We start from the raw sequence: 27,771 nt of genomic DNA on the forward strand, positions 1-27,771 counted from the left end.
TTTAGTCATCTGAAAAGTTTTAGTTTTAGTCTAGTTTTAGTCGATTAAATCTACAGTTGATTTAGTCAACAAAAAATGTATTTTGGCGGTTCCTTGATGGCGTCGTAATGGCTCATTTTACACTTGGTTGCATGTTGAAAATCTCTTCTCCACTCGTCCCTCACTAACGTTTTAGTCTAGTTTGTATTTGTTGATGAAATTGTCAATACATTTAGTTTTAGTTTTAGTCATCATAGCTTAGTTTTTATTTAGTTTTCGTCAGTGAAAAAGAGTAGTTGACGAACATTTTTCTTCATAGTTTTAGTCGACAAAATACTTAAACAATTGGTTTTCAAACGTTTCCATGTCAATGATTTAGCTGGGTTCCCCCTGGAACCCCCTCAAGGACCCCACTTAGCGGAACCACTCTTCATGTTGAATGAACTAATTGTGTGTGTGTGTGTGTGTGTGTGTGTGTGTGTGTGTGTGTGTGTGTGTGTGTGTGTGTGTGTGTGTGTGTGTGTGTGTGTGTGTGTGTGTGTGTGTGTGTGTGTGTGTGTGTGTGTGTAGGTCTCTGCTCTACCATCAGTGAGTGTGGCCTATAAACCCGGTCTGTCTGAACAACATAAGAGGTAAGATAAACACCATTAGAGACACTGGTGACTCAGTAGATGAAGTGACGTTTAATTTGCCCCTTGAATGTGTTTTACCCATAACGTTAACAGAGCAGAGGGGAGACGGCAGACAGACAGGTAGTCCCATTTCAGAGGGGAGACGGCAGACAGACAGGTAGTCCCATTTCAGCAGTGGTGGAAAGTAACTAAGTACATATTGTAATGGATATTATTAACCCTACTTCAGTGTAAAGGAGAGAATTCCCACAAAGGGTAAAGTGGAATGAATCAATGTATTTATTATACAATAAACGAGAGCTCTCAGAGACTGTCTCATGCAGATGCAGCCTCCCAGTTGTTAGACATGTGTCTCCTTTATACACAACAAGAAGAGAACACAAATATCTGGAGGTTTGGTTAGTAGCATTGGTGGAAAAAAATACCTAAATGTTTTACTTAGTAAAAGTATCAATACTGCAATGAAGAAGTACTCTGTTACAAGTAAAAGTCCGGAATTCAAAACTTACTTGAGTAAAAGTACAAAAGTACTGGTATCAAAATGTACTTAAAGTAGGCCTACCAAAAAAGTACAAAAATGTTGGAAAATAGCAGATCTGCAAGCTCACAACGCGTCGCGATGCGACGCGTTGTGACGCGTTGTGACGCGTTGTGAGCTTGTAGATCGGCTACTTTCAAATAGCCTAGGTATAAAATGGGGCTGAAGTGGTTAATGTATGTTTTATAATGTAATAGTTTATTTCTCTGCAAAGTAACTAGTAACTAAAGTTTTCAAATAATTGTAGTGGAGTAAAAGTACAATATTTGCCTCTGAGATGTAGTGGAGTAGAAGGAAAAGTATGGACAATTGGAAATACTTCAGTACAGTTAAAGTACCTCAAAATTGTACTTAAGTGCAGTACTTGAGTAAATGTACTTAGTTACTTTACACCACTGGTTAGTGGACAGAGTCATACATGGCTCTATAAAGTAATAGTTATTCTTACAGGATACCAACAGGTGAGACCATGGCTTTCCTACTACTGTGAGTTGTAAATAGACCTGCAGAGTGAGAAAATGTCCTTTTTGCTGAAGGCTCATATGAGTTATAACTATAATCACAGGGGAAACAGTGTAGTATTCTCATAAATGCTATTACATTCCTCCCTTTGATTCAAATAGAATCATAGACCAAGAGATATGAAATACTAGACTGTAATGAGATATTACTGCAATTATTTACACTCTAGACTCTAGACGCCGCATTAATGTCTGAAGAGGCCCTAGGCAAAGGCCAATTTTCACAGCGCGTGTTCATGTGCGTATGCGCGTGTGCAGTTTTCCGTGCGTGTGTGCGCACGCGAGGCACGAAAATTTGTGTTTTTTAACCGACTTTGTAACTTTTTTGGGGTGTTTTTGTTACATTAATTTGGTTAATTCGGTTAATTCTGTACTTCATGAAGTGTAGATTGTCGGAGGTGTCTTCTTTTTCTTTTCTCTTCATCCCAAAAGTGGGATGAAGAGAAAAGAAAAAGGGCATAGACATAGGCAGACAGGACATAGGCATTTACCTACATTGTCTGTGCTTAAACACACGGCCGTGTCTAGACTCCAACTGTGGGCCTCTGAACTCCAACCAGTATTGTTCAGAAGCCTAATATGTCACGTATATTCTAAATAGCAGTAAAGTAACTAAGTACATTTACTCAAGTACTGTACTTAAGTACAATTTTGAGGTGTTTGCACTTAACTTGAGTAATTCCAGTTTTCAGTATGTTTACTTCTACTCCACTACATCTCAGAAGCAAATATTGTGCTTTTACTCCATTACAATTATTTGAAAAGTTTAGTTACTAGTTACTTTGTAGATTTTGATTATTATTACAAAACATACATTAACCACTTCAGCCCTATATGCATTTAGTCAATAGCAGATCTACAAGCCCATCTACAAGCTCAATAGCAGATCTACAAGCTCACAATGCGTCGCGATGCGACGCATTGTGAAAACAGCGAGCGAGTGAGATTTTTAAAGATTTTAGACATTTGAAAACTTGTGAAATGGGACATTCTGCATAATGACTACTCTCTACTTTTAGTACTTTAAGTACATTTTGATACCAATACTTTTGTACTTTAACTCAAGTACATTTTGAATTCTGGACTTTTACTTTTAACAAAGTAGTTCTAAATTGCAGTATTGATACTTCTACTTAAAGGACAACTTCACCCCTTTTCAACCTAACTTCAAATAATAGGTCCTCACTAATGCTCATGATAAAAAAATAATCAGTCTGTGTCTCAGAGGAGGGCTGTGGAGAGTTCAGAAACCCGTCTACCAGTGACATCATCGATGGGGAATCCAAGCTAATAGAAACTGCAGGCTTTGTATTCCTGGAAAGTTGCAATGCAATAATAGATTCCACCGTTCTCGCCTTAATACAAATCGGAATACATTTTTTTAAATCTTTTTGAGAAAAAAAATCCTGCCTAACGTTTCTAGACTGTCCACAGCCCTCCTACACAGACCAAGTAGATTTTTTTTTTATCATTTTATCATGAGCATTAGTGAGGACCTATTATATGAAGATAGGTTGAAAAGGGGTGAAGTCGTAAAAAAGGTGAGTACTTTTTCCACCACTGCTAAATAGGAGAAATAGATTCAAGTTATTTAATGTCCACCAACACAACACTCCTTACAAAGAAATATGGAAACACACAGGACACTTCTGATCACCTGTAGGGGAGAAAACCCTTTCCTTTCTATGCATTATTTTGGGAAATTCCACCTACGATCCGCTTTACTGTTTTTTTCGTGAGCGACCACTTGTAAGCCAGCAATTTTTTTTACATGAGCTCAAATGTCATTGAGTCTCTCTTCTCTCCTCGTGGCTACAGTTCCAAGCTGTATGTCTTTTTCTCCTTGTTTGGGCACCGACAACTGTGCTCGCTTGGCCTCCCAAAAGGATCTGAAACAAGGAGCATATAATTATGCTATTAGTCGGCCATGCTATAGGTTCACAGTGCTCCTCTCAACCAGTGCACCCATCACAGCTGTCACAGGGGATACAGGATAGGTGGGCACTAGGGACATCCGGGCACCTTGATGCAACATTGGCCATCCTGTTACAGTCACTGGTACCCATACGTCACTGTATATCCTTTGGTTTTCCATTACTGTAAAAACAAAAACAAAAAAAACTTGTGCAAGTAATTGTGCTTCACATAGATTGGTAATTTTTTTCACATCACTTTTTGCACTTTTAAGTGAACTATTTTTGAATTTAAAGAGCCTCAATTAAAATGTTTCAGTGTGCAAGCCTTTTTGGTGTTTATTGTTTATGTCTTACATATAGAAACATCAAGCTATCAGATTTAGATTGTAACGTTTGAAGAAGCACCATTTAGGAAGAGTCAGCAAATCCACCATCAACCCCATAAGAACTCAGGGTCCTGTTTAGCTGTTAAAGTGGAGTGTAGCCGTAATAGTTGTTGACAATATGGGAATTTTATTAGAATTCATTATATGTTGAAAAGCTCGCTCACTTTAGGATATAGGCTTAACATTATATTATCACTAGATATGCCTAAAGAAGGAATATGATAGAGGAAACAGTTTGTATTGAATGGTTGAACAGACTGCTGAGGCACACTCGAACACTAGCAACAGGAAGAGGCTTTTTGTGGTTTTACATCCTGTATGTGAGCTGCACATGCTATCTGACATACTGTCTATATTTATGACTGATTATTGAGAAAATATCCATATTTTGAGATATATATACCTCTAATATATCCATATTAGAGGTACATGCACACATGTAAGCGTCAATCATTCGATTTTCTCATTTATTTAACATGATATTAATAATTTAATTTACTCGTATAAATGTAATTGCTGATAATATACAGTTTAACAGCTTTTAACTGAATTATTATGCTCACTTATAAGACAAACAGAGTCATGGGGGGGGGGGGGTCTTCCCCTTCCCCTGATAAACCACAAATCATGTGTTGTCTAGAGACGTTTCTAGAAGACAGAAAACTGAGAAAAATAAATAATGAACTGAAATCTCAGCCTGTTGTACTGGGAGCTGACCAGTACAACACTGACTGGGGCATACCAAAGACTCCGTCCCCCCGCTCCCCCCCCCCCCCCCCTCCCTGTTGCCACATGCACACACACACACACACACACACACACACACACACACACACACACACACACACACACACACACACACACACACACACACACACACACACACACACTCCGCACGCACACTCATGTCTGGCAGTCTGGGGAAGTTCAATAAGACCGTATTCTCACGAGAGCATCGGCAGGCTTTTTCTCCTGCACCTCGTTCACATGGAAGGTAAAAAAAAATACTTTGTACATTTCTCCATGTTGAGATGAAACATATTTGGTGTCAGATCTATTCTGTGGGTGACAGTTGGCTGCGCCGGTTGCTTGAAACTCCCTTCAACAGCCGATCTTCACCCTGTGTGTAGGTTTATTATCTAAAACATTTTGGACCTACCAAATTTAGACTGGCCTTTATTTAAGGCTCAATGAGATCTAAATGGAACATTCTCTTTAAAAAAAAAGAACCTAAATAATAAATATTTTTTTACAACAAGCCCAAATTATGGCATTGGTAAATCTGATCAGACCGACATGAAACCTTCCTAGATTTTAATTATATTATTATTTTATATTTTCATTAAAAAGATTTGAGTACACATTTGTAATCCCACCATAAACTGAGCAAATAAAGGGAAGCTTTTAAACTTCCAAAAAGCCACATTTCTGAGTTAGTACTACAAAGGTAAATGGACTAGGTTTCTTTGGAAGGACATCTGAATTCCACACGACAGCTGCAACACAACTGATAAAAACTTCACATACTGTAGGTAGAGAATGTAGCTGAATTGTGAATGTAGCTGAATTGTGAATGTAGCTGAATAGTGAATGTAGCTGAATTGTGAATGTAGCTGAATAGTGAATGTAGCTGAATTGTGAATGTAGCTGAATAGTGAATGTAGCTGAATTGTGAATGTAGCTGAATAGTGAATGTAGCTGAATTGTGAATGTAGCTGAATTGTGTAACTAAACTTAGGACAAACCCAGAGTTGCTCCAAATAGTATATGATGAGAGTTGGTTATACCGTCACTTGGCACTTGTGTACCACGTACTGTGTGTATAGGGAACCACGGTGCAGAGGGGGTACCACGGTGCAGAGGGGGTACCACGGTGCAGAGGGAAATTATTAATTATTTAGTTTAACCCCTAAAACGTAGGGAGTGTTAAGTACAAGATTTGTATTTTGAAAGATATTCCCCCCGCCATTATTTTTCATGAAGTAGTTCTTGCTTAAATTATATTTTGATGTAATTATCACATTACAATATTAACCCTTTAGATGCCAGTTTTGACACGGGGCCTATGCCCGGGAAATAGCTATTACACCGTAATACGAGAAAAAGAAAAACGTGAATAAAATAAGGTACGCAACTATTATCAATATATGGTTTTCATTATAAAGATCATCACAACAGGTAGGCCTGGCTATTGCAGATCCAAATTCTCAAAAAAGAACAGTAATTTAGACAGCATTACAGGCAGATCGATTCCAACATGATACCCTGCACATGAATGAGTCATTTAACAAACAAAGGTAACAGCTCAAATAATGTCATAACATAACATGTGCAAAAGCCCACGTCCTCCTCCGTTGATTATAGCCTACTACTAAAGCATGAGACAATGGGGCTTGCACTTGAAAATGTCTATAATTGAATAGTTGAATCTCTCTCAAATGCTAGGAGGCATAGCACATTGTTGGTGACTCATTTTGTTTGTGTTTCCTACTGAGGTGTTGTTGAGGGTGTGAATTGCCCACTTGCCCACCCCAGTCATCTTTTACTAAGCATTGAGCGATTTATCACTGTGGGCGGCTCTAAACAGAACTTTGCAGTCTGTCCAGTGCCATGTATGGTATACAAAATACATATGGCTGAGGTTTCAGTTCCCTATTTATTTTCCTCATTTCTCTGTCTGCTAGAAAGGTCTAGAGTCAGACAACACATGATTTGTGGTTTGTCAGAAAGTGTCACTGTCACGGCATAGTTGTTGCAATTCATTTTCCCATCAAAACATGTGTGTTGTATATGCTATGTATTGTGTCTCATGAGGTCTGTTCCCAAACTCATTCTATTGATTGTCTTGTCTCATTAGTTGTGGTTTAAAAGATAGTAGTAGCTTAATAAGCAGGTAACACACCTGTTCCATTAAATTAATTAATTAATACAACAAAAAAAAAGTTTAGTTACTAGTTACATTGTAGATTTGGATTATTATTACAAAAACTAATTAACCACTTTAGCCCTATTTAAATAGCCAAAGCTTATCTACAAGCTCTACAAGCTCTCAATGCGTTGCGATGCGACGCGTTATGAGCTGCTATTTTCAAAAGATTTGTATACATTTTATACATTTGAAACCTGTGAAATGGGACATTCTGCATAAATTATATTTATTCTGCAGAAAGAGTACTTTTAGTTTTGGTACTTAAAGTATGTTTTGATATCAATACTTTTGCACTTTTAAGTACATTTTGAATACTTGACTTTGACCTGTAACAGAGTATTTCTGCATTGCAATATTGATACTTTTATTTGAGTAAAACATTTGAGTACTTTTTCCAACACAGCTGTTAATAAAGTAATCAATCAATCAATCAATCAATCAATCAATCAATCAATCCACACATTGTGGTAAATGTCATGTTGTTTTGTTTTGAGATTTCGGAAAAGGGAAAAAAAAGGGTTGAAATGTCAGGAGCCATTTCTTATTTTATCAGGGAGCGTGTGACCCCCCCACACCATACAACTTTTTTTCCCCAAGATTGTATTTGAAAGTAGCCGATCTACAAGCTTGTATAGATGTATATGTTTAAAGGTCTGGTGAAATGAGAAAAACGTTTTTCACACTTTTAGAGCATATGCGTGGTCATCATATGGGCATACCTAACTATAGATGCCCCCCCAAGAAAAATAACAAAACATGATTGTGTATTTTTATATCAAAAGTCCCTACAAAGCCTATCTTAATTACTTGCTATGAACAAAAACGTGTTGCGTGATGAAATAGACACTTTCATGAATATAAATTAATCTTGTTCTCATTCATCTGTGTGATTCCTATAGCTGCACGTTCCTCCAAACACAGCTGATTTTAATTACAGAACTACTCCGTTTTGAATCTCATTCAAGATGACATCCAGACGGTGTATTACTGATTGTAAACTTAATCAGCATACTAAAATATGTAGTTACTTTGTGAAATGGTACATTCTGCATAATGAGTACTTTCTCCTTTTGGCACTTTAAGTACATTTTGATACCAATACTTTTTGTTGACCAAAGTCAATTTTGAATACCGGACTTTTACTTGTAAAAGAGTATTTCTCCATTGCAGTGTTGATACTTTTACTTAAGTAAAAGAATGTAGTACTTTTTCCACCACTGGTTAATTCTCTCCAGTAGTGCCTTGTAATGTGTCTTTGTAGTGGGTCTGCTAATCCAGTATTAACCTGATACATTTGAATAATGTTGATTTCATGATGATGCAATTCATGGTAACATGACATTTAAAAAGAATCAATTTTAAAACAATATTACTAAACATTACTGGCTAAAGCCAAAGTTTGTTCCAGTTCATGGAAGCTGTGAAAAGTAAAAGTACTTTTACCAAAGTAAACATATGGGAATATGAACATGGAAAATATGTGTATTGTTGTGATTTTGATTAACATGTGATCATATGGTTTTGATACAGTATCTACATATATACAGTATAACTCTTTAAAACAAAGAAGGAAAAGTAAATGTTGAATAACCAGCGTTATTGTGAATAAAGAAATGAACAAGGAAGAGAGAAAGACCAACAGCAAAACTCACCTCATCTGTTTACTAAGCCACACCCCCTCATGTCAAAGGTTCTCAAAGTGGGGGTCCCTGAGGGGGTTCCAGGGGGTCTCCAGACAAATGATTGACAGTCAGGAACCATCATTTTCCAAGTAATATTGGCATGAAATATTTCCCTCATCGATTATTTTATGAAATGATCGATTGTCAATTATTCATTTTATCATCGATTAACTGTTGCTCCCACAATTCATTAATAAGTGATCGTCTGTATTCACTTACAGTGACTGTCACTGGGGACCCCCTGGAACCCCCTCAAGGACCGCTGGGGGTCCCCGGACCCCACTTTGCGGAACCACTGCCCTAAATCATGTAATGAAAGAATCCCACTAAGTGTGTGTGTGTGTGTGTGTGTGTGTGTGTGTGTGTGTGTGTGTGTGTGTGTGTGTGTGTGTGTGTGTGTGTGTGTGTGTGTGTGTGTGTGTGTGTGTGTGTGTGTGTGTGTGTGTGTGTGTGTGTGTGTGTGTGTGTGTGTGTGTGTGTAAAGGTCTCTGCTCTACCATGAGTGAGCCTGAGGAGAACGAGGAGGGGGGCGTGGCCTCTGAAAGCAGCCTGTCTGAACAAAAGGAGAGGTAAGATAATATCTATAATGGACAGTAACTAAGTACTTTTACTTGAGTACACTTAAAAGACAAACATTGTAGGCCTACAGTATTTTTGACTCAAACATAGATATTATGAATTAACCACTTAAATGGATATTTAAAAAAAATATTTACTTTTTTAAAATAATTTTACCCGGACAGTTTTTAATTTGCTTGATTCAGTATTTAGATATTTGATATTCATTTTATCAGACACGCCCCCTTCCTATACAAACCCATTGTAACTTCAAACTCCATTTTAACCATAGATTCATCAGAAACACCCGTCCTTGGTTCTGGTGACTGATATTGTCCTTCTAATACGCGAGGAGACCATGTTTTTTCAATTACTTTTTTCATTTATTTTAAAAACTTTTTTTTAAACAAAGAAATTAAGTAAAATAAATGAAAAAAATTATCGAAAAAACACGGCCCCCTCACGTATTAGGAGGGCAGGATGAGTCACCAGAACCAAGGACGGGTGTTTTTGATGAGAGAAAGAGAGAGAGAGAATGAGAGATGCTTGACAAGTTGACAACGGGGATTTAACATTAAAGCTTTAGCCTCTGTTGTGCAGAACTTACTAACTTAGCATGTTTTATGAACAATTGAACATGTGAAGTTGCTGTTTCGCAACTCTCGGGTGGTGCAGTGGTAAAAACCCTGGCCACCACCACAGAGGTTGTGGGTTCAAATCCACCGTGGTGCATCCGGCTTGGTCCAGCGTCTACATGAACACAATTGGCCCGTGTTCAGGGGAGGGAAACCGGGCGGGGAGGAGGAGGAGGAGGAGGGTGATGATGGTCATTGCATGTACTCCTACGGAGTATATACTCCCCACCTGTCAGCGGGGAGTGTTGGGCGGTAGGAGTAGGACGAAGGCTCTACGTCCTCCTGGTAGGGGCTCCTCACTGGCAGGTGAGTCAGAAGGATATGAAGCAGTGACAACACAGAAATGTGTGTGGGGAGGAAATAATTGGCATAACGACTAAATTGGGGGAAAAAAGACACAATTATTGGCTACTCTAAATTTAGAAAAAGTTGCCATTTCGCCAACTAATTGCTCAAAAAAAATTCTGAAACTTAACTTCGGTCAATTATATCTCCCCTTTAATAATACCAATTGGTATTGTGTTTTATATCATTTTTATCGGTGATTAGTCACCTTTACAACGAGGTAGAGCTTGTAAGGATCGGGCATTCCTGGAATGAGCAACACAGCTAAACGTGTGGGTGGCGCCTCCAAAAAATGTGCCAAAATCACCCAATATGCTTCTGTTGGTAATTGCTCTTGTTTTGAGCGACCTGCCAGCACCTGCTGAGAGGTGTGTGCCAGTCACAGTGTGTGACTGGCACCTGAACATGGGTTCTGCAACTTTGTTGAGTTTGTGTTGATGCTCCAAGCAGCAACACTGCCCCCATGGAAAGATGCCACGTTTGTCCCTTCAGGATAAGGACCGTGCAATAGGGCAAGTGAAGCTGATGTGATTGTGCAAATCATGCCTATAAATCTGGTTCCTCAGTGAAGCAAGGGGTCTTGGGTTGTTGTCTTCCTTGTTGACTTCACCAGTCTCACAGAACTTAGTCCTAAGTGTGTAAATGGTACCAGGGCTGACATCAAATAATGCGTAATCTGCGTAACGGAACACCAGCTTCCCTTGCCCTATTGCACGGGCCTTCTCCTGAAGGGACAAACGTGGCATCTTTCCATGGGGGCAGTGTTACTGCTTGGAGCATCAACACAAACTCAACAAAGTTGCAGAACCCATGTTCAGGTGCCAGTCACACACCTTTGACTACTGGCACACACCTCTCAGCAGGTGTGTGCTGGCAGCTTGCTCAAAACAAGAGTGATTACCAACAGAAGCTTATTGGGTGATTTTGGCAATTGTTTGGGAGGCGCTACCCACACGTTTAGCTGTGTTGCTCATTCCACGAATGCCCGATCCTTACAAGCTGTACCTCGTTGTAAAGGTGACTAATCAACGATAAAAATGATATAAAATACAATACCAATTGGTATTATTAAAGGGAGATATAATTGACTAAAGTTCAGTTTACGAACTTCTTTTGAACAGTTTTATGTCTGTTCTCTCACTCTGCTATAATTTCAGCCACTGGCACTGCCTACTGGAGATCTTTCTTTTTTGTTGGGGGGGGGGGGGGGGGGTTCGGGCCTAACATTATGGTAATTATTTGTGCCGGGCCCTGTTCGGGCCGGCCCAGTCAGGGCCCAGTTAGGGCTGGGCCTTCATTTTCAGGCCTGTTGAGAACTTTAGTGGTGGTACGCTGTTATATCGGATGTTCAATGGGCGGTGGGTACACTGTCACGTCGGGTCAAAAGTTGTAGTGAACCGTCAAAAACCGACCGAGCAAGCTTGGTCGGCTTTCGACCGTCTTGATAGCAGCAGCTTGTTGTAGAAAAAGACATCAAGCCATAGGCTATTTTTAGCATCATAGTAGCCGTCTGTCACCGTCGGCTCTAATGGTGCATTCAGCAACTCACAATAGCCGACCTAAAAGATCAAAATGCAAAATGCATCCCAATACAATGCGTTGTGAGCTTGTAGATCTGCTATTTTCAAAATCATTCTTGAGAAAATGTGAAGCATTTGGGATACTACCCCCCACATCCCCCCGTCACAACAAACATTGTGTGTAAAACCAGTTAGTATTATAGCTATAAAAGCAGAACAACATTTAGTTTTTTGACTGAAGATATTTGGACTATTTTTTGTCCAATTGTGGAGAAAATGATTGTTGATCTTTTTTCTTGACCTTTGACAGGTCTATAAATCATCCTGATAACTTCAACGCTGGACAACACTCTACTGATCAGAGGTCAGAATGAAAACATCACATTATTTAGTTGTTAAACTCTACTGGTCAGAGTAGGACTGGGCAAGAAGACTTCACATTAACATCATTAACACAAACACAAATTATTCCGATTCGATTTGCCACTGGAGTCCACATTTGTAGTGGGTCCCTTTTCCTTGGGGACATTAAAACCATGAACACTTCAAAACCTGAACAAACTAGCACACTCCAGTCTGAAGTGAACATAGAGTGGGTTGATAAAATGTTTTATCTACTTATAATTTAGGCATTTATCAGACGCTCCAGATCAACTTACAGAAAGTGCAGGATCAGAGTAAATGTCACTAACCCTAGTCAACAACAACAGGATATGGTCACATAAGTAGAGTCCAAAGAAAAACTATTTAGTAATGGAGGGTGAGCTATGGCTAGGGGTCGAGGTATATGTAGTGATACAAGGAGAAAGGAGTACAAGGGGGTGAGGTGGAGTCTGAAGAGGTGAGTTTTCATGCTGTGTAAACTATGATGTTAAGACAGACGTAAAGGCAACACAGAGTAGGAGTGCAAGCACCGAGAGGAGACCACTTGGCCCGAGGCTTCAGGTGTTTAAGGCAGCAATAGTGGTTGCAGCAGTGGTAACAGACCAGTAGTATTAGTGGCATAATTTACAGGGATAAATGGAAAGACGGATGGAATATATTAAGACGCTTAAAAGTTCCTCATCCCACTAAAATGTTCAATGGAAGTATTTTAAGTGTCATGTTATATCATTGTTTTTCAGTCTTGTAATAAAAAACAAAACAAAAAAACATCAGAACCATCACACAGCAATGACACCACCATGGCTGCCCTAAGAGTGCCTGCCCCATTTCTCCACTGGTGCGTGGATTGCATTAGGCAGGTCTGGTCTGTTACCACTGCTGGAACTGCTATTGCTGCCTGAAACACATCAGCATCAGACCAAGTGGTCTCCTCTCTGTGCTATCACTCCTACTCTCTGTTGCCTTTACGTCTGTCTTAACATCATAGTTTGCAGGTTTCACTTTGGTTCCTGCTGCATCATTACTCTGGCTTATAGATGTATAAATGATAACAATAACCCAGATAAACACAGTATATTTATAAAAGGTAACAATAAACCTGATAAACCAAATAGCCGTATAAATGGTAACAATAAACCTGATAAAATAAATAGATGTATAAATGGTAACACTAAACCTGATAAAATAAATCTATAAATGGTAACTCTAACCCTAATAAACTACATAACTGTCTCCTGTACCCAGCTGTAACTCCACAAAGAGTTACCAGTCCAAGGAAGCACCTATTGTCTTCAAAGCTGGACAACACTCTACTGACCAGAGGTCAGAATGAAAAACAACACATTATTTAGTTGTTATCCATCTCTATTGAGCAGAGATCATGATGTACATTATAAATGATAAATGGTAACTGTAATCCTTGTGAACTAAACATCCTTCATCGTCTCTTTCAGGGTTCATGGGCAGAGACCAGAGTCTCGCTATAACACCATGATGACTGACCCGCCCGAGGATGAAACTATTGATGGACACCAGTCTACTGACCAGAGGTCAGAGTTTAAAACATTTACACAATCAAGAATCAATAAGGTTTTATTTGTCACTAAAGCCACGTTTTCACTCCAGTGCCAGACCTTTTCCAGCAAAATGTTTAGTATAACTTACGGGAATGGCAATCGGAGAGGCCGTTTTCACATGCCCTCCTTGGCAACAAAATGTCTGGCATTACCTGATAAGCCGCCGTTTTCATTTGTTTATTTTCTAACGGTATAGTACTTCAAACTTGTGCGAGAGATGACTGTAAGCATGCAGGATTGTAACTTTAATCCATCGAAAAAGCTGACGATAAGCGAGCAGATGGCTCATTCTTTTTTCTTCCTCTCTCTCAATCATTATCACAGGTACACGGGGGTTAACAGGTGGAGGTGCCAGTTAGTTCTGTTTCTAGCCTAAATTCTCATGTCCAAGAAAACACATCTTGAAATGTCAACATCGCTCATTTTTTTTAAATGGCCACATTAATTCATCAAACAAGACGTGCAGGCGTGACCAATGCCATTTTGCTATTACATTACAGTCATTTAGCAGACGCTTTTATCCAAAGCGACTTACAATAAGTGTATTCAACATAGGTAGGGAACGAAAACTACTAATCACCAGAAGTCTTTAGTGCATTTTCTGCAAAAACAAGCAACCAAGAGTATACCTAGCGCTAAGGTAAAAGTGCAATATATCAGCTACCTATTTGGTGCTATGGGTGCGGGTATCTGTTTGCACAGCATAAGTGGAAGTAAAACAGTAATGCTGTGCTTGGAGAGAGGGGAAGAGACTCACTCCATTTGTTTCACTTATAAGCTACGGAGAAAACAGCTGTAAAAAAAAACATTATTTTATTGTATTTCATTGGATTAATGAAGGGATAAGCCTTTCAAATGCCACCTAAATTGTGAGTGTAACATGAGTGTTTCAGATCGGATGGATTGATACAGGGTGAGTAACGTCGCGTCACCATGCTTTCCACCACAGAGGAAAGCCTGGCTGCCTCGCTGGCCGACATTTGCTTTTCGCGTCGTTTAATATAGGGATAATAAAATCATGATTGATACCATCTTCAACCGCTTATCCGGAGTCGGGTCGCGGGGGCAACAGTTCCAGCAGAGAGCTCCAGACTTTCCTCTCCTGAGCAACATTAGCCACTTCCTCCTGGGGGGATCCCGAGGCGTTCCCAGGCCAGTGTGGAGATGTAATCTGCCCATCTGGTCCTTGGTCTGCCATGGGGTCTCCTCCCAGTGGGACGTGCAGCGAGGAACTCCCTAGGGAGACGCTTGGGAGGCATCCGTACTGGATGTCCGAACCACCTAAGCTGGCTCCTTTCCAAGCGAAGGAGCAGCGACTCTACTCTGAGTCTCTCTCGGGTGACCCAACTTCTCACCCTATCTCTAAGGGAGATGCCAGCCACCCGTCTGAGAAAACTCATTTCGGCCGCTTGTACCCGCGACCTTATTCTTTCGGTCATGACCTACGCTTCATGACCATAGGTGAGAGTAGGAGCAAAGAGCTTTGCCTTCTAGCTCAGCTCTCTTTTCGTCACCACAGTGCGGTACAGCGACTGCAGTACCGCTCCTGCTGCTCCGATTCTCCGGCTGATTTCCTGCTCCGTCCTACCCTCACTCGTGAACAAGACCCAGAGATACTTAAACTCCTTCACCTGGGGCAAAGCCTCATTCCCTACCCGAACTGCACAATCCATCGGTTTCCTGCTCAGATTTGAAAATGCTGATCCTCATCCCAGCCGCCATACACTTAACTGCGAACCGATCCAGTGAAAGTCTCGGACCGATGGTGCCATCAAGACCACATCATCCGCAAAAAGCAGTGACGCAACCCGTAGCTCACCGAACCGTATACACTCTCCACCACGACCCCCACCGGAAAATAATCCGACTTACTACTGAGCACACGGACACAGCTCTGGCTTTGGGCGTACAGAGATTGGATGGCCCTCAACAAGGTCCCCCTCACCCCATATTCCCACAGCACTTCCCACAGAACCTCCCGGGGGACCCGGTCATATGCATTCTCCAAATCCTCAAAACACATGTAGACCGGATAAGCATACTCTCAGGTCCTCTCCAGGATCCCTGCCAGAGTAAAGAGTTGGTCAGTTGTTCCATAGCCTCGGAAACCCATGGCTTCCGCCCAGGCAAAAAAGCCTGGGCGAACAATGCAGAAACGATGGTCTTAGGACCTTGTTATCTCCTAACCAATTAACCAATCAGAGTGCAGAGGGGCGTCGCTCTAAATTTGGTGACGTCAGCGTGTTCCGTGCACAGGCCGGGGGGGGGGGGGGGGGGGGTGAGGGGAGGCGGGGACATAGATTGGTGAAGCAATAGGAAGCGCCGCAGGAATCCGTGTGGCTGGGTTTGGATCCGCCCATCAAGACTATCGATTGGGCTCGTTCTTTCAGTCTAGTTGTTCCACGACCAGGACGGAATCCACATTGCTCCTCCAGAATCTGAGGTTCGACTATCGGCCGGACCCTCCTTTCCAGTACCTTGGTGTAAACTTTCCCAGGGAGGCTGAGTAATGTGACACCTCTGTAATTGGCATACAACCTCTGGTCCCCCTTTTTGAAAAGTGGGACCACCACCCCAGTCTGCCACTCCCTCGGCACTGTCCCAGACTTCCACGCGATGTTGAAAAGACGTATCAACCAAGATAGCCCCTCAACACCCAGAGCCTTCAGCATTTCTGGACGAATCTCATCAACCCCCGGAGCTTTGCCACTGTGGAGTTGTTTAACCAACTCAGTGACTTCCTTCCGGGAGATTGACCCGTCCTTGCCGTACACAGCTTGGATGGTTCCCCGCTTTCCTCTCCTGAGGTGCCGTATGGTCTTCCAGAACAAATTTGGTGCCGCCCGAAAGTCCTTCTCCATGGATTCCCCGAACTCCTCCCACACCCGCTGCTCAGCCTCAGACACAATCGAGCGGTTCCAACCGCGGGTGGTGGGCCCACGTGGCGGCGAAGATCTGCCCACGTTCCTTCTTCGGGCTGTGCCTGGCCGGGCTCCGTGGTTAGCCGAAGGAATTAGGACGACGTTTGCTTTTCGCTTGATATTGTTTGATAGAGGAATAATAAAATCATGATTGATTTAACAAATGGAAATAGACACAATTATAGAAAAAACTTTGAATAATAACCATCACTTGAGAATTGACTGAGTATGGCCGATTTAAACTGCCGGTGTCCAAAACAATCTTTTTGCGCTTAACACCGATCCTGACCACGTCTTAGTGGTATGCGTTGAGTCTTTCGTGACAGTGCAAAATAGCAGATACCGCATAGTGCCCTTAATTAACATATGAACACTCCCCCATGCGTTAAATATGCTGGTGAGTCTTAAGCCTTAAGTGTTAGCGTTCAGAGTGACTTGCAAAATAGGGATTGCACATAAGATGGTGGCTTTTACCGCATAAGACGTGGAAATAAGACACGCATAATAGGGCCCTATAACTTGTGCAAGAAGGGTTTTATTTGTCACTAACTTATTCAAGTACAAGAAGGGTTTTATGTCTCAATAACTTATTCAAGTACAGCAACTTATACAAGTGCAATGGCTATTTACAGCAAGTGTCAAAAATGTGCAGTTAGAATGCAGATACAATGGCCCTCATTTATCAATTGAACGTAGAAACCAGATTAAATTCGAGCCCAGAAATCAGCTTATGATAGGGCTCACGTGTGATTTATCAAGCAGGTGTACCCTGTCGATCACAACGTAAGAATGGTGGCGTGATTGTCATTTAAATAACACGCCCTTAAATATTCTCTAAATGCCCAGAGTTTACGACATGAAGAACCGGACCAAATAAAGTATGGCAAGCCAATAAGAAAGAGCAACTTCTTTCCCCCGCCTTACCGCCCGTAATCTCCGCGTCCTCACATTTGAAATATTTATTTACGTACACATAAACAGAAGTACAAGAATGCCTTGTACAAAGGACATAAACACTGCCAGTGCAGTCAGATAATGGGAAAACAGCCAGTTACAAAGAGCATGTAAGGCAGAACATTGTTACATACAATAATATTGGCATACTTGTCAAACACAGCAGACAACAATCATGGGTCCTATAATAGCTGATATTGAGCAGTAGCCTACCTTGCTAACTGTTTAACTTCTGGCATACAAGCCCAACTGTGTGTGCATTTTGGCTGTTTGCAGATCTACAATGTTTGCCAGTGGGATTATGTATTTTGTAATGGTATAATCTTTGTCCTAGTTCATGAATGACACCAATCACATCGCCCATGAATGGAATACCTTTTGTATATTAATGTAACCCATTACCAAGCAGTGCGCAGTGCACGCTCTAGTGGAGACACATTCACACACTGCTGTTTTGCTAAATAAAGCAGTCATGTATCCCTTGTGACATCACATTTATGAGAGATGATCTGCGGCTGTCATCATAATTTGAACGTTTATGGAGTGATTGATGAATGCTTAAACATTAATGGATGAAGTCTGGTGTGTGGTGTGATGGTTACCTATCTCCAATCTCCCACTGCGGTCCTGTGGCCAAAACCCACAATAAAGATCACTTGTACTGGCTACATCTACGGCATTTGAGCGTAGGGTTTATATCCTTAACGGAGGTTGCACATACAGTAACTCTAGAAAGACTTAGCCTACTGTAGGCTACAGTACCCAAGTTGGGAGACTTCACTCTGCATGTCATGAACATATTCCAACGCAGCAGTCCTCAAAATCCTCTCGTATGTGACTCATATGTCTTAACAGAGCCAGTAAAGCACTTGTTTAAATGGCTGAACGATTAAGCATCTAACTTGTAACATTATGTTATATTGTTTTTAATTGCCCAATTTTAATTGCTTGTACACTTGGATATATCGTGCCAATTTCATATCGTCGATATATGCCTTTACAACATATATTTGTGTCACAAATATTATTAGATTTACAGCTATACATTTTAGAGTGAATACATATGCCTGTCAGATGGTCAGACAATGCTGCAACACATGTCTACGGTGGAACAAACTGGTGTATCCTAAGAGCCCAATATTGCCTTTCCCCTTATGCCTAAACTGTTTTGACTTTTTTGAATATTTTTAAAGACATTTTTAAATAGTTCAAATAGCCAATCTACATTGACACATTGTCAGCTTGTATTTTGGCTAATTGAATAAAAAATATTTAAAAACACCAAAGTTTGGGATAATGGGCAAGGCAGAGCGCAAGATAGGGCCCTATGCCTACACGACCTGCTCAAGTCAATGTCAAGATAGATTGATAAATCCAGAAAGTGACTGTGATCTCGGCATACGACAGTTTATCGGTCTGCGCAAGCTTGATAAATGACGACCAATATCTTATCTTATCTATAGCAGCAGTGTCTAGAATCAGAATCAGAATCAAACTTGTCACATCACATTTCAAGTAACATTGGGGAAATTCTTAATTTTGCAGTCCCATCAATGCAGTTAAAATATTTTAAGAGTCATGCAATGTATGTAACAAATGTGCAAAAGAAGGCACATACATACAGTACAGAAGGCTTACAGTATATACTGTGTGTGTGTGTGTGTGTGTGTGTGTGTGTGTGTGTGTGTGTGTGTGTGTGTGTGTGTGTGTGTGTGTGTGTGTGTGTGTGTGTGTGTGTGTGTGTGTGTGTGTGTGTGTGTGTGTGTGTGTGTGTGATTCTTCCACAGAGAGGAATCAGATCAGGATCATCAAACAGTGAGTCAGTTTACAACATCTTTTCTTGATACTCCTGGATCACTGTCCTCCACTTCCTCCTGTCTAGCACCAGAGTACATCAGCCTCATGGTGGCGCTATAACAGGCCGATTTGTGGTTTTACCTATAACTGCACCGATCTGTGTAAAACTTTGTATGCACACTCCCTAGAGGTCAAGGAAAAACCTTTGCCCTGCATTTTTCACATCTGCCTTTTATAGCGCCCCAGGAGTCCGACTTCGTAAAACACATTTTTGGATATTACTCCTTCAGATTTGATCCAAATTTCAAATCGGTACACATGATCTCTATAGTCATGTGATCAAGACGGTTATTTTCATATTCCATCCTGAGTGGCTAAGATTGACATCTAAAGTTTGCAGGAGTGGCCCGTTTTGACCAAAAATCCGCAAATCATGAACGCAGCGTCCGATTGCGGTGAAACTTTACACGCACATTCACACTACGTTGAGGAACAAATGCCACCCTTTCAACATTGCCCTATTATAGCGCCACCAGGAGGCCGATTTTTGCAAAACATCTTTTTTAATATTACTCCTACAAACATCACACAAATTGGTACACATTATCTCTTTAGTCAAGTGATCAAGACGGATCCGTCCCATCCGTCCAATTTTTCCCATTCCAGCCTGATTGGTGAATTCCGAACATTGCTGGCCCACACTAACCTACCTGACATGGCGGAGATCTGTGCTCCGATTACTATGCGATTTTTGTGAGGTTAGGGTTTGGATTAAATATAGTTTTATGCTTGTGACCTGACATGACCGAATGTTGTTATTTTAGGGCTACTGATAGAGCTGCAAAATGTGACATTTTGGGGGTGAGAACGGGTTGCAATGAAGGTTTTTGGTATAAGTGAAGCATCATTCAATAACTTTGTTTTACTTGTATTCTCAGGGTGAAATGGACTCTCTCCCCACCAGTCTCAAGACCATGTGTCCAGTTGGTCTGGGTATGTCCGCCACTCCATGTGGACACTGCAACACCTGTGTCCATGTTAAAGGATCAAATGAGCAGAAAACACCTTCCGACACAAACCAAGAACATGCTGAACCAGATGAAGTCAAAACTGCCAACAAAAAACAAGAACCTGCTAAACCTTTCCTAACGATCCCAATTGTAGTTGCAATCCTATTTGTAATCCTAGCTGCACTCGTAGCCATAATTCCAGCCCTAACCCGTAGTCGAGATGACCAAATAGCTGACCCCTACAGGGAGTTGGAGGCAGTGGAGGGGGATCTGAAACGATCCCAGGAATCCATCATGGATCTGAAGAAAGACAAGCAGCAGTCGGACCAGAAGATCAAAGAGCAGCAGGTATTTTTATTTTCCATAAAGTCAATGAAAAAAATGGGGCCGATTTTTGGAAAACACATTTTTAATATTACTCCTACACAATTTGTCCAAACATCACACAAATCGGTACACAATATCTCTATAGTCATGTGATCAAGTTGAATCTGTTATATTTCCATCCATCCTGATTGGCTGAGATTGGCAGCTAAAGTTTACAGGAGTGGCTTGTTTTAAACAAAATGCCTCAAATCATGAAAGCAGCTTCAGATTGCCATGAAACCTCGCACGTACATTCCCACTAGGCCGTGGAAGAAATAACTCCCTTTTCACATTGTCCTGTTATAGCGCCACCAGGAGGCTGATTTTTTCCAAACACATTTTTGATATTACAAATTTTGCCGAAAGTAATTCATAAAAAGTAAAGAGTAAATTATGATTTTAATATGTTTATCTACTTTACTACTGGTTCCTAACGTTGGGTCTGGGGACGACCAGGGTTACAAATGAACCATTGCAGCTCTGTAACTCTGACAGTGTACACATGGAACCAAATAATGTTCCACATATTATTTGTGGATTATGAGGAGGGTCTGGTCTCCTTTTATGATGTGGAGGCCAGAGGAGCACCTTCACTGATAAACTATATCCATACTTCAGTCCCAGTCCTAATTATGGTGGTACAAACTCTGCTCCTCTGATCATCTCTTCTGTTAGTATGGCCAACATTTGATATAACCATAATTGTTGTTTTATTAGATTTTTGGCTTTATTTGATTTTGAAGGCTTTTTTTTTTTTCACATTCACAAAAAGGGAAATACAAAAACTAAAACTAAAAACAGACAAACTATTACATCAATAAAAACTAGAGATGCACGATATAATCGGTAATGTATCGGAATCGGACGATATCGGCCCTAAAATGCCATATCGGTATCGAACCGATCTCAAAATAATTAAGATTAGATTAAATTCACCGATATGATTGAGAAGCAATATGACCGAGAGCAGTCTGTCTGCCTGTCTCTGTCTCTGTCTCTTTAAGAGAGCCAGCTGTAGCACCTCCCCCCGGCCTCCACACGCTCTACATGCGTCACCGTGTCTCTCTCAGACAGAGCACTGAGTGAGCAGCAGGCTAAGCTAGACTAGGCTGCTGCGTTAATGAACAGAGACAAGTAGTCAAACTAACAGAGCAAACAAACTCTTCACGTCCATAGTTCATACCCAGAACAGTCAGAGGGTTTCTTGTACATCTTAAATTAGATTAGAGTTGTGATACTGCGGAGCAGCGGAGGATATATTTTCAACACAAATTTGTACATTGCCTCGTTATTTAACATCGACGTAACAAACACTCGTTACTCGACTCGAGTGCAACCAGCGGCCGCTATTGAACAAGCAAGCTGCTTGTTTTTTAACCACAGAGAATGAGCACAAATTAGCTCTCAGCTGGTAATGTTTCTGTCTTTGACATCCTGTTGTCCTACAATCTTTAGTGTAGTGTACGAAGCAAGCTGTCCCTCTCATAAACTCACTGCTGATGTTATAGAATGTTAGATAGTGATAAACTAAACAATGATTGTATTTATGGTAAGATTAGTTTGTATATCACACACACACACACACACACACACACACACACACACACAGTGGTGGCTCCAGGGAGTTGTGATTGGGAGAGCTAAGGGGGGCTTTATTGTTTAGAGCAGAGGCTAATTAATTTAGGCTACAGACAATATGAATAACACTAATAACAAACTAGATTCAATGATCTTAGTTCCATAGGCCACATAACATATGGTTTTGTGTTATACAAAGATTCAAATAATTCTGTGATGGCTTATAGCATACAAAAATGATGTCATAGTTAAGTTTGTTACTTAGAAGAATATATATAATTAATGTATTTATTCCATAAATATTTTTCATCACAGTAGGGCTAGTGGAGAGGGGGGTTTACCATCAACTTTCACCAGTAAAAAAAATAAATAAAAAAAAATCAGCAATGAGCTCAATATAAATATAATATATAATATATCGGTATTGGATCGGTATCGGCCGATATGACCCAGCAAATAATCGGTATCGGTATCGGTTTCAAAAAAACAATATCGTGCATCTCTAATAAAAACTCAACAAACAAACAGACAAACATCACACAGGGAGAAGAGTAGGATATGAGACGCCTGTCCAATGACTCTTATGACTCTTTATAAGGGCTATAGGATCTGTAGCCGTTGGGGCAACAATACACGCACGCACGTGTGCGCACACACACACACACACACACACACACACACACACACACACACACACACACACACACACACACACACACACACACACACACACACACACACACGTTGCTCTGGATGAGTGTCTGCTAAATGCCTACATTTTAATTTTAAATATGAAGTGAATGTGATGTTTTGAACTCTCATGTTTACTGAATAATGATGTACAAATGTATGATTGTCGATCCCAGGAATCCTTCCTGGATCTGCAGAATGACAAGCAGCAGTCTGACCAGAATATCAAAGAGCAGCAGGTATTTATATTTTCCATAAAGTCATTAATAAAAAGTACGAGTAAATTATAATTTTAATGTTTATCTACTCACTGGTTCCTAACGTTGGGTCTGGGGACCACCAGAGTTACAAATGAAACCCTTACAGCTCTGTAACTCTGAGAGTGTACAAATGGAACCAAATGGACCCTTAAGGTCCATTTGGTTCCATTTGTACACTCTGAGAGTTACATTAACACTGAGCATTTTACAGTGTAGATTGGGGTCCCAGAGGTTTAAATAAATCATATCAAATGGGGGTCCATGGTCTAATGTATATCCAACTGGGGGTCCTTGAAATGCACAACGTTGAGAATCACTGAGTAAGAGTAATAAGTAATAAATAATGAGTAAATGATGATTATCACACGTTAACCTATAATATCATTGATTTAAAGGTTCGTATTAAAGAACTGGAGAAAGAGATGAAGAAGAAGCTGAGTGATTCTGACCAGAAGATCAAAGAGCAGCAGGTATTTGTATTTTCCATGAAGTCATTAAAAAAAAGTAATAATAAATTATGATTTTAATGTTTATCTACTTCACTGGTTCCTAACGTTGGGTCTGGGGACCACCAGGGTTACAAATGAACCCTTACAGCTATGTAACTCTTAGAGTGTACAAATGGAACCAAGTGGACCCTTATGGGTCACACACACACACACACACACACACGCACGCACGCACGCACGCACGCACGCACGCACGCACGCACGCACGCACGCATTGCTCTGGATGAGTGTCTGCTAAATGCCTACATTTTAATTTTAAATATGAAGTGAATGTGATGTTTTGAACTGTCATGTTTACTGAATAATGATGTATAAATGTATTATTGTCGATCCCAGGAATCCTTCATGGATCTGCAGAATGACAAGCAGCAGTCTGACCAGAAGATCAAAGAGCAGCAGGTATTTATATTTTCCATAAAGTCATTAATAAAAAGTAAGAGTAAATTATAATTTTAATGTTTATCTACTCACTGGTTCCCAACGTTGGGTCTGGGGACCACCAGGGTTACAAATGAACCCTTACAGCTCTGTAACTCTGAGAGTGTACAAATGGAACCAAATGGACCCTTATGGGTCCATTTTGTTCCATTTGTACACTCTCAGAGTTACATAAACACTGAGCATTTTACAATGTAGATTGGGGTCCCAGAGATTTAAATAAATCACATCAAATGGGGGTCCATGGTCTAATGTATATCCAACTGGGGGTCCTTGAAATGCACAACGTTGAGAATCGCTGAGTAAGAGTAATAAGTAATAAATAATGAGTAAATGATGATTATCACACGTTAACCTATAATATCATTGATTTAAAGGTTCGTATTAAAGAACTGGAGAAAGAGATGAAGAAGAAGCTGAGTGATTCTGACCAGAAGATTAAAGAGCAGCAGGTATTTGTATTTTCCATGAAGTCATTAAAAAAAAGTAATAATAAATTATAATTTTAATGTTTATCTACTCACTGGTTCCTAACGTTGGGTCTGGGAACCACCAGAGTTACAAATGAACCCTTACAGCTCTGTAACTCTGAGAGTGTACAAATGGAACCAAATGGACCCTTAAGGGTCCATTTGGTTCCATTTGTACACTCTGAGAGTTACATTAACACTGAGCATTTTACAGTGTAGATTGGGGTCCCAGAGGTTTAAATAAATCATATCAAATGGGGGTCCATGGTCTAATGTATATCCAACTGGGGGTCCTTGAAATGCACAACGTTGAGAATCACTGAGTAAGAGTAATAAGTAATAAATAATGAGTAAATGATGATTATCACACGTTAACCTATAATATCATTGATTTAAAGGTTCGTATTAAAGAACTGGAGAAAGAGATGAAGAAGAAGCTGAGTGATTCTGACCAGAAGATTAAAGAGCAGCAGGTATTTGTATTTTCCATGAAGTCATTAAAAAAAAGTAATAATAAATTATGATTTTAATGTTTATCTACTTCACTGGTTCCTAACGTTGGGTCTGGGGACCACCAGGGTTACAAATGAACCCTTACAGCTCTGTAACTCTGAGAGTGTACAAATGGAACCAAATGGACCCTTATGGGTCACACACACACACACACACACACACGCACGCACGCACGCGTTGCTCTGGATGAGTGCTGCTAAATGCCTACATTTTAATTTTAGATATGAAGTGAATGTGATGTTTTGAACTCTCACGTTTACTGAATAATGATGTACAAATGTATTATTGTCGATCCCAGGAATCCTTCATGGATCTGCAGACTTACAAGCAGCAGTCTGACCAGAAGATCAAAGAGCAGCAGGTATTTATATTTTCCATAAAGTCATTAATAAAAAGTAAGAGTAAATTATAATTTTAATGTTTATCTACTTCACTGGTTCCTAACGTTGGGTCTGGGAACCACCAGAGTTACAAATGAACCCTTACAGCTCTCTAACTCTGAGTGTGTACAAATGGAACCAAATGGACCCTTAAGGGCCTTAAGGGTCCATTTGGTTCCATTTGTACACTCTCAGAGTTACATAAACACTGAGCATTTTACAGTGTAGATTGGGGTCCCAGGGATTTAAATAAATCATATCAAATGGGGGTCCATGGTCTAATGTATATCCAACTGGGGGTCCTTGAAATGCACAACGTTGAGAATCACTGAGTAAGAGTAATAAGTAATAAATAATGAGTAAATGATGATTATCACACGTTAACCTATAATATCATTGTTTTAAAGGATCGTATTAAAGAACTGGAAGAACATGCTGTGGCTCAGCTGCTGAAGACACTCGGTCAAGAGATGAAGAATGTGAGTGATGTTGAGCTGAAGATGATCCAGAAATATGCAGTGGATGTGACTCTGGACCCTGATACAGCACATCCCAAACTCATCCTGTCTGAGGATGGAAAACAAGTGAGTGATGGAGGAATAAAGAAGAATCTCCCAGACAACACAGAGAGATTCTCTGAATGTATCAATGTCTTAGGAAAACAAAGCTTCTCCTCAGGAAGGTTGTACTATGAGGTTCAGGTTAAAGGGAAGACTGAGTGGGATCTAGGAGTGGCCAGAGAGTCCATCAACAGGAAGGGATCAATCAAACTGAACCCCAACAATGGTTACTGGACTATATGGTTGAGGAATGGAAATAAGTACAAGGCTCTGGCTGGCCCTTCTCTCCTCCTCCCTGTAAGAGAGGAGGTCCAGAAAGTGGGAGTGTTTGTGGATTATGAGGAGGGTCTGGTCTCCTTTTATGATGTGGAGGTCAGAGTTCATCTCTACTCTTTCACTGGCTGCACCTTCACTGAGAAACTATATCCATTCTTCAGTCCTTCTGTTAATGATGGAGGTACAAACTCTGCTCCTCTGATCATCTCTCCTGTCAGTATGGCCTAAATTCACAATAATTTGTATTTTATTTCCTTTTTGTCTAATGTTGATATTGTATAATTACCACTCATCACAGATCATATCATGAACATCATAAACATATTGTATATTCATACACTGTAAGCATGAAGTAAGTTGTTGTTGTCAGGTAGAAACCTTGTATGTACAAAACTGTTCCATTTTTACTATTATTTAGAAAAACGTTTTTTTTACCCCACGCACACACGCACGCACACGCACACGCACACACGCAAACGCACGCACGCACACGCACACGCACACGCACACGTGCACACACACACACCGCCCCCATCCCTCCTTTCTCTGTAAATAGACCTTATGATTCTACTGAGCTTTATTACAATATGTTTTGTATTGTGTTGTATGTATTATATGTACTGATGAATTGAGTACAATGGACCACAATGGAAACAAGGTCCTTTTATCCTAATTAACCTTTGACTGTACTACCTTAATCTAATAATGTTGTTAATAAAGGATTCAATCAATCAATGTTATGTGTTTTTATTGTATTTACTATAGACTATATTCAACATTAATATAAAGCTACTATAAAATGATCAAAGCTCAGGTTATATTTTTATTGTATTTACTATAGACTATATTCAACATTAATATAAAGCTACTATAAAATGATCAAAGCTCAGGTTGTGTTTTTATTGTATTTACTATAGACTATATTCAACATTAATATAAAGCTACTATAAAATGATCAAAGCTCAGGTTATATTTTTATTGTATTTACTATAGACTATATTCAACATTAATATAAAGCTACTATAAAATGATCAAAGCTCAGGTTGTGTTTTTATTGTATTTACTATAGACTATATTCAACATTAATATAAAGCTACTATAAAATGATCAAAGCTCAGGTTATATTTTTATTGTATTTACTATAGACTATATTCAACATTAATATAAAGCTACTATAAAATGATCAAAGCTCAGGTTGTCTGTCCTTCTGAATGTGTTTCATTCAGTGGTTTAATCATCCATTTTGTCCATATGAACTAAAACTATTCTCTCTCTCTTTTTTATTGTTAAAGGGATAGTTCACCCCCAAAATGACTTTGATTTGATGACCAGCAGCGGTTCCGGTAGGAGACACAAAGAGTCTCCTTTGTGTCTCCTACCGGAACCGCTGCTTACCGGTCCGCTGGTCATCAAATTATTGTCTTAGGAATGAGACAAAAACTAAAAA

General features: G+C 40.1%; 1 protein-coding gene across 3 annotated transcripts in view; it reads left to right on the forward strand.

Annotated features, from left to right (window-relative positions):
* The window catches only part of LOC308103538 (uncharacterized protein), a 51,990-nt gene extending 24,982 nt beyond the window's left edge, over positions 1-27,008 (forward strand). The window contains exons 3-12 of one of the 3 annotated variants that reach the window (XM_080453553.1): positions 550-611; positions 9,068-9,152; positions 11,952-12,005; positions 13,271-13,348; positions 13,480-13,575; positions 19,265-19,292; positions 20,213-20,632; positions 24,024-24,086; positions 25,407-25,469; positions 25,896-27,008. In XM_080453553.1, the coding sequence (XP_080309679.1) occupies positions 9,082-9,152; positions 11,952-12,005; positions 13,271-13,348; positions 13,480-13,575; positions 19,265-19,292; positions 20,213-20,632; positions 24,024-24,086; positions 25,407-25,469; positions 25,896-26,552 (1,530 nt within the window). In that variant the 5' untranslated portion in view covers positions 550-611; positions 9,068-9,081 and the 3' untranslated portion in view covers positions 26,553-27,008. The remainder of the gene's footprint in view (positions 1-549; positions 612-9,067; positions 9,153-11,951; positions 12,006-13,270; positions 13,349-13,479; positions 13,576-19,264; positions 19,293-20,212; positions 20,633-24,023; positions 24,087-25,406; positions 25,470-25,895) is intronic. The other 2 variants (XM_080453555.1, XM_080453554.1) reach the window with 2 other exon arrangements.
* Positions 27,009-27,771: the final 763 nt, after the last annotated feature.

This window comes from Gymnoscopelus braueri, assembly GCF_963280865.1.
Source record: "Gymnoscopelus braueri genome assembly, chromosome: 16".
NCBI lineage: Eukaryota > Metazoa > Chordata > Actinopteri > Myctophiformes > Myctophidae > Gymnoscopelus > Gymnoscopelus braueri.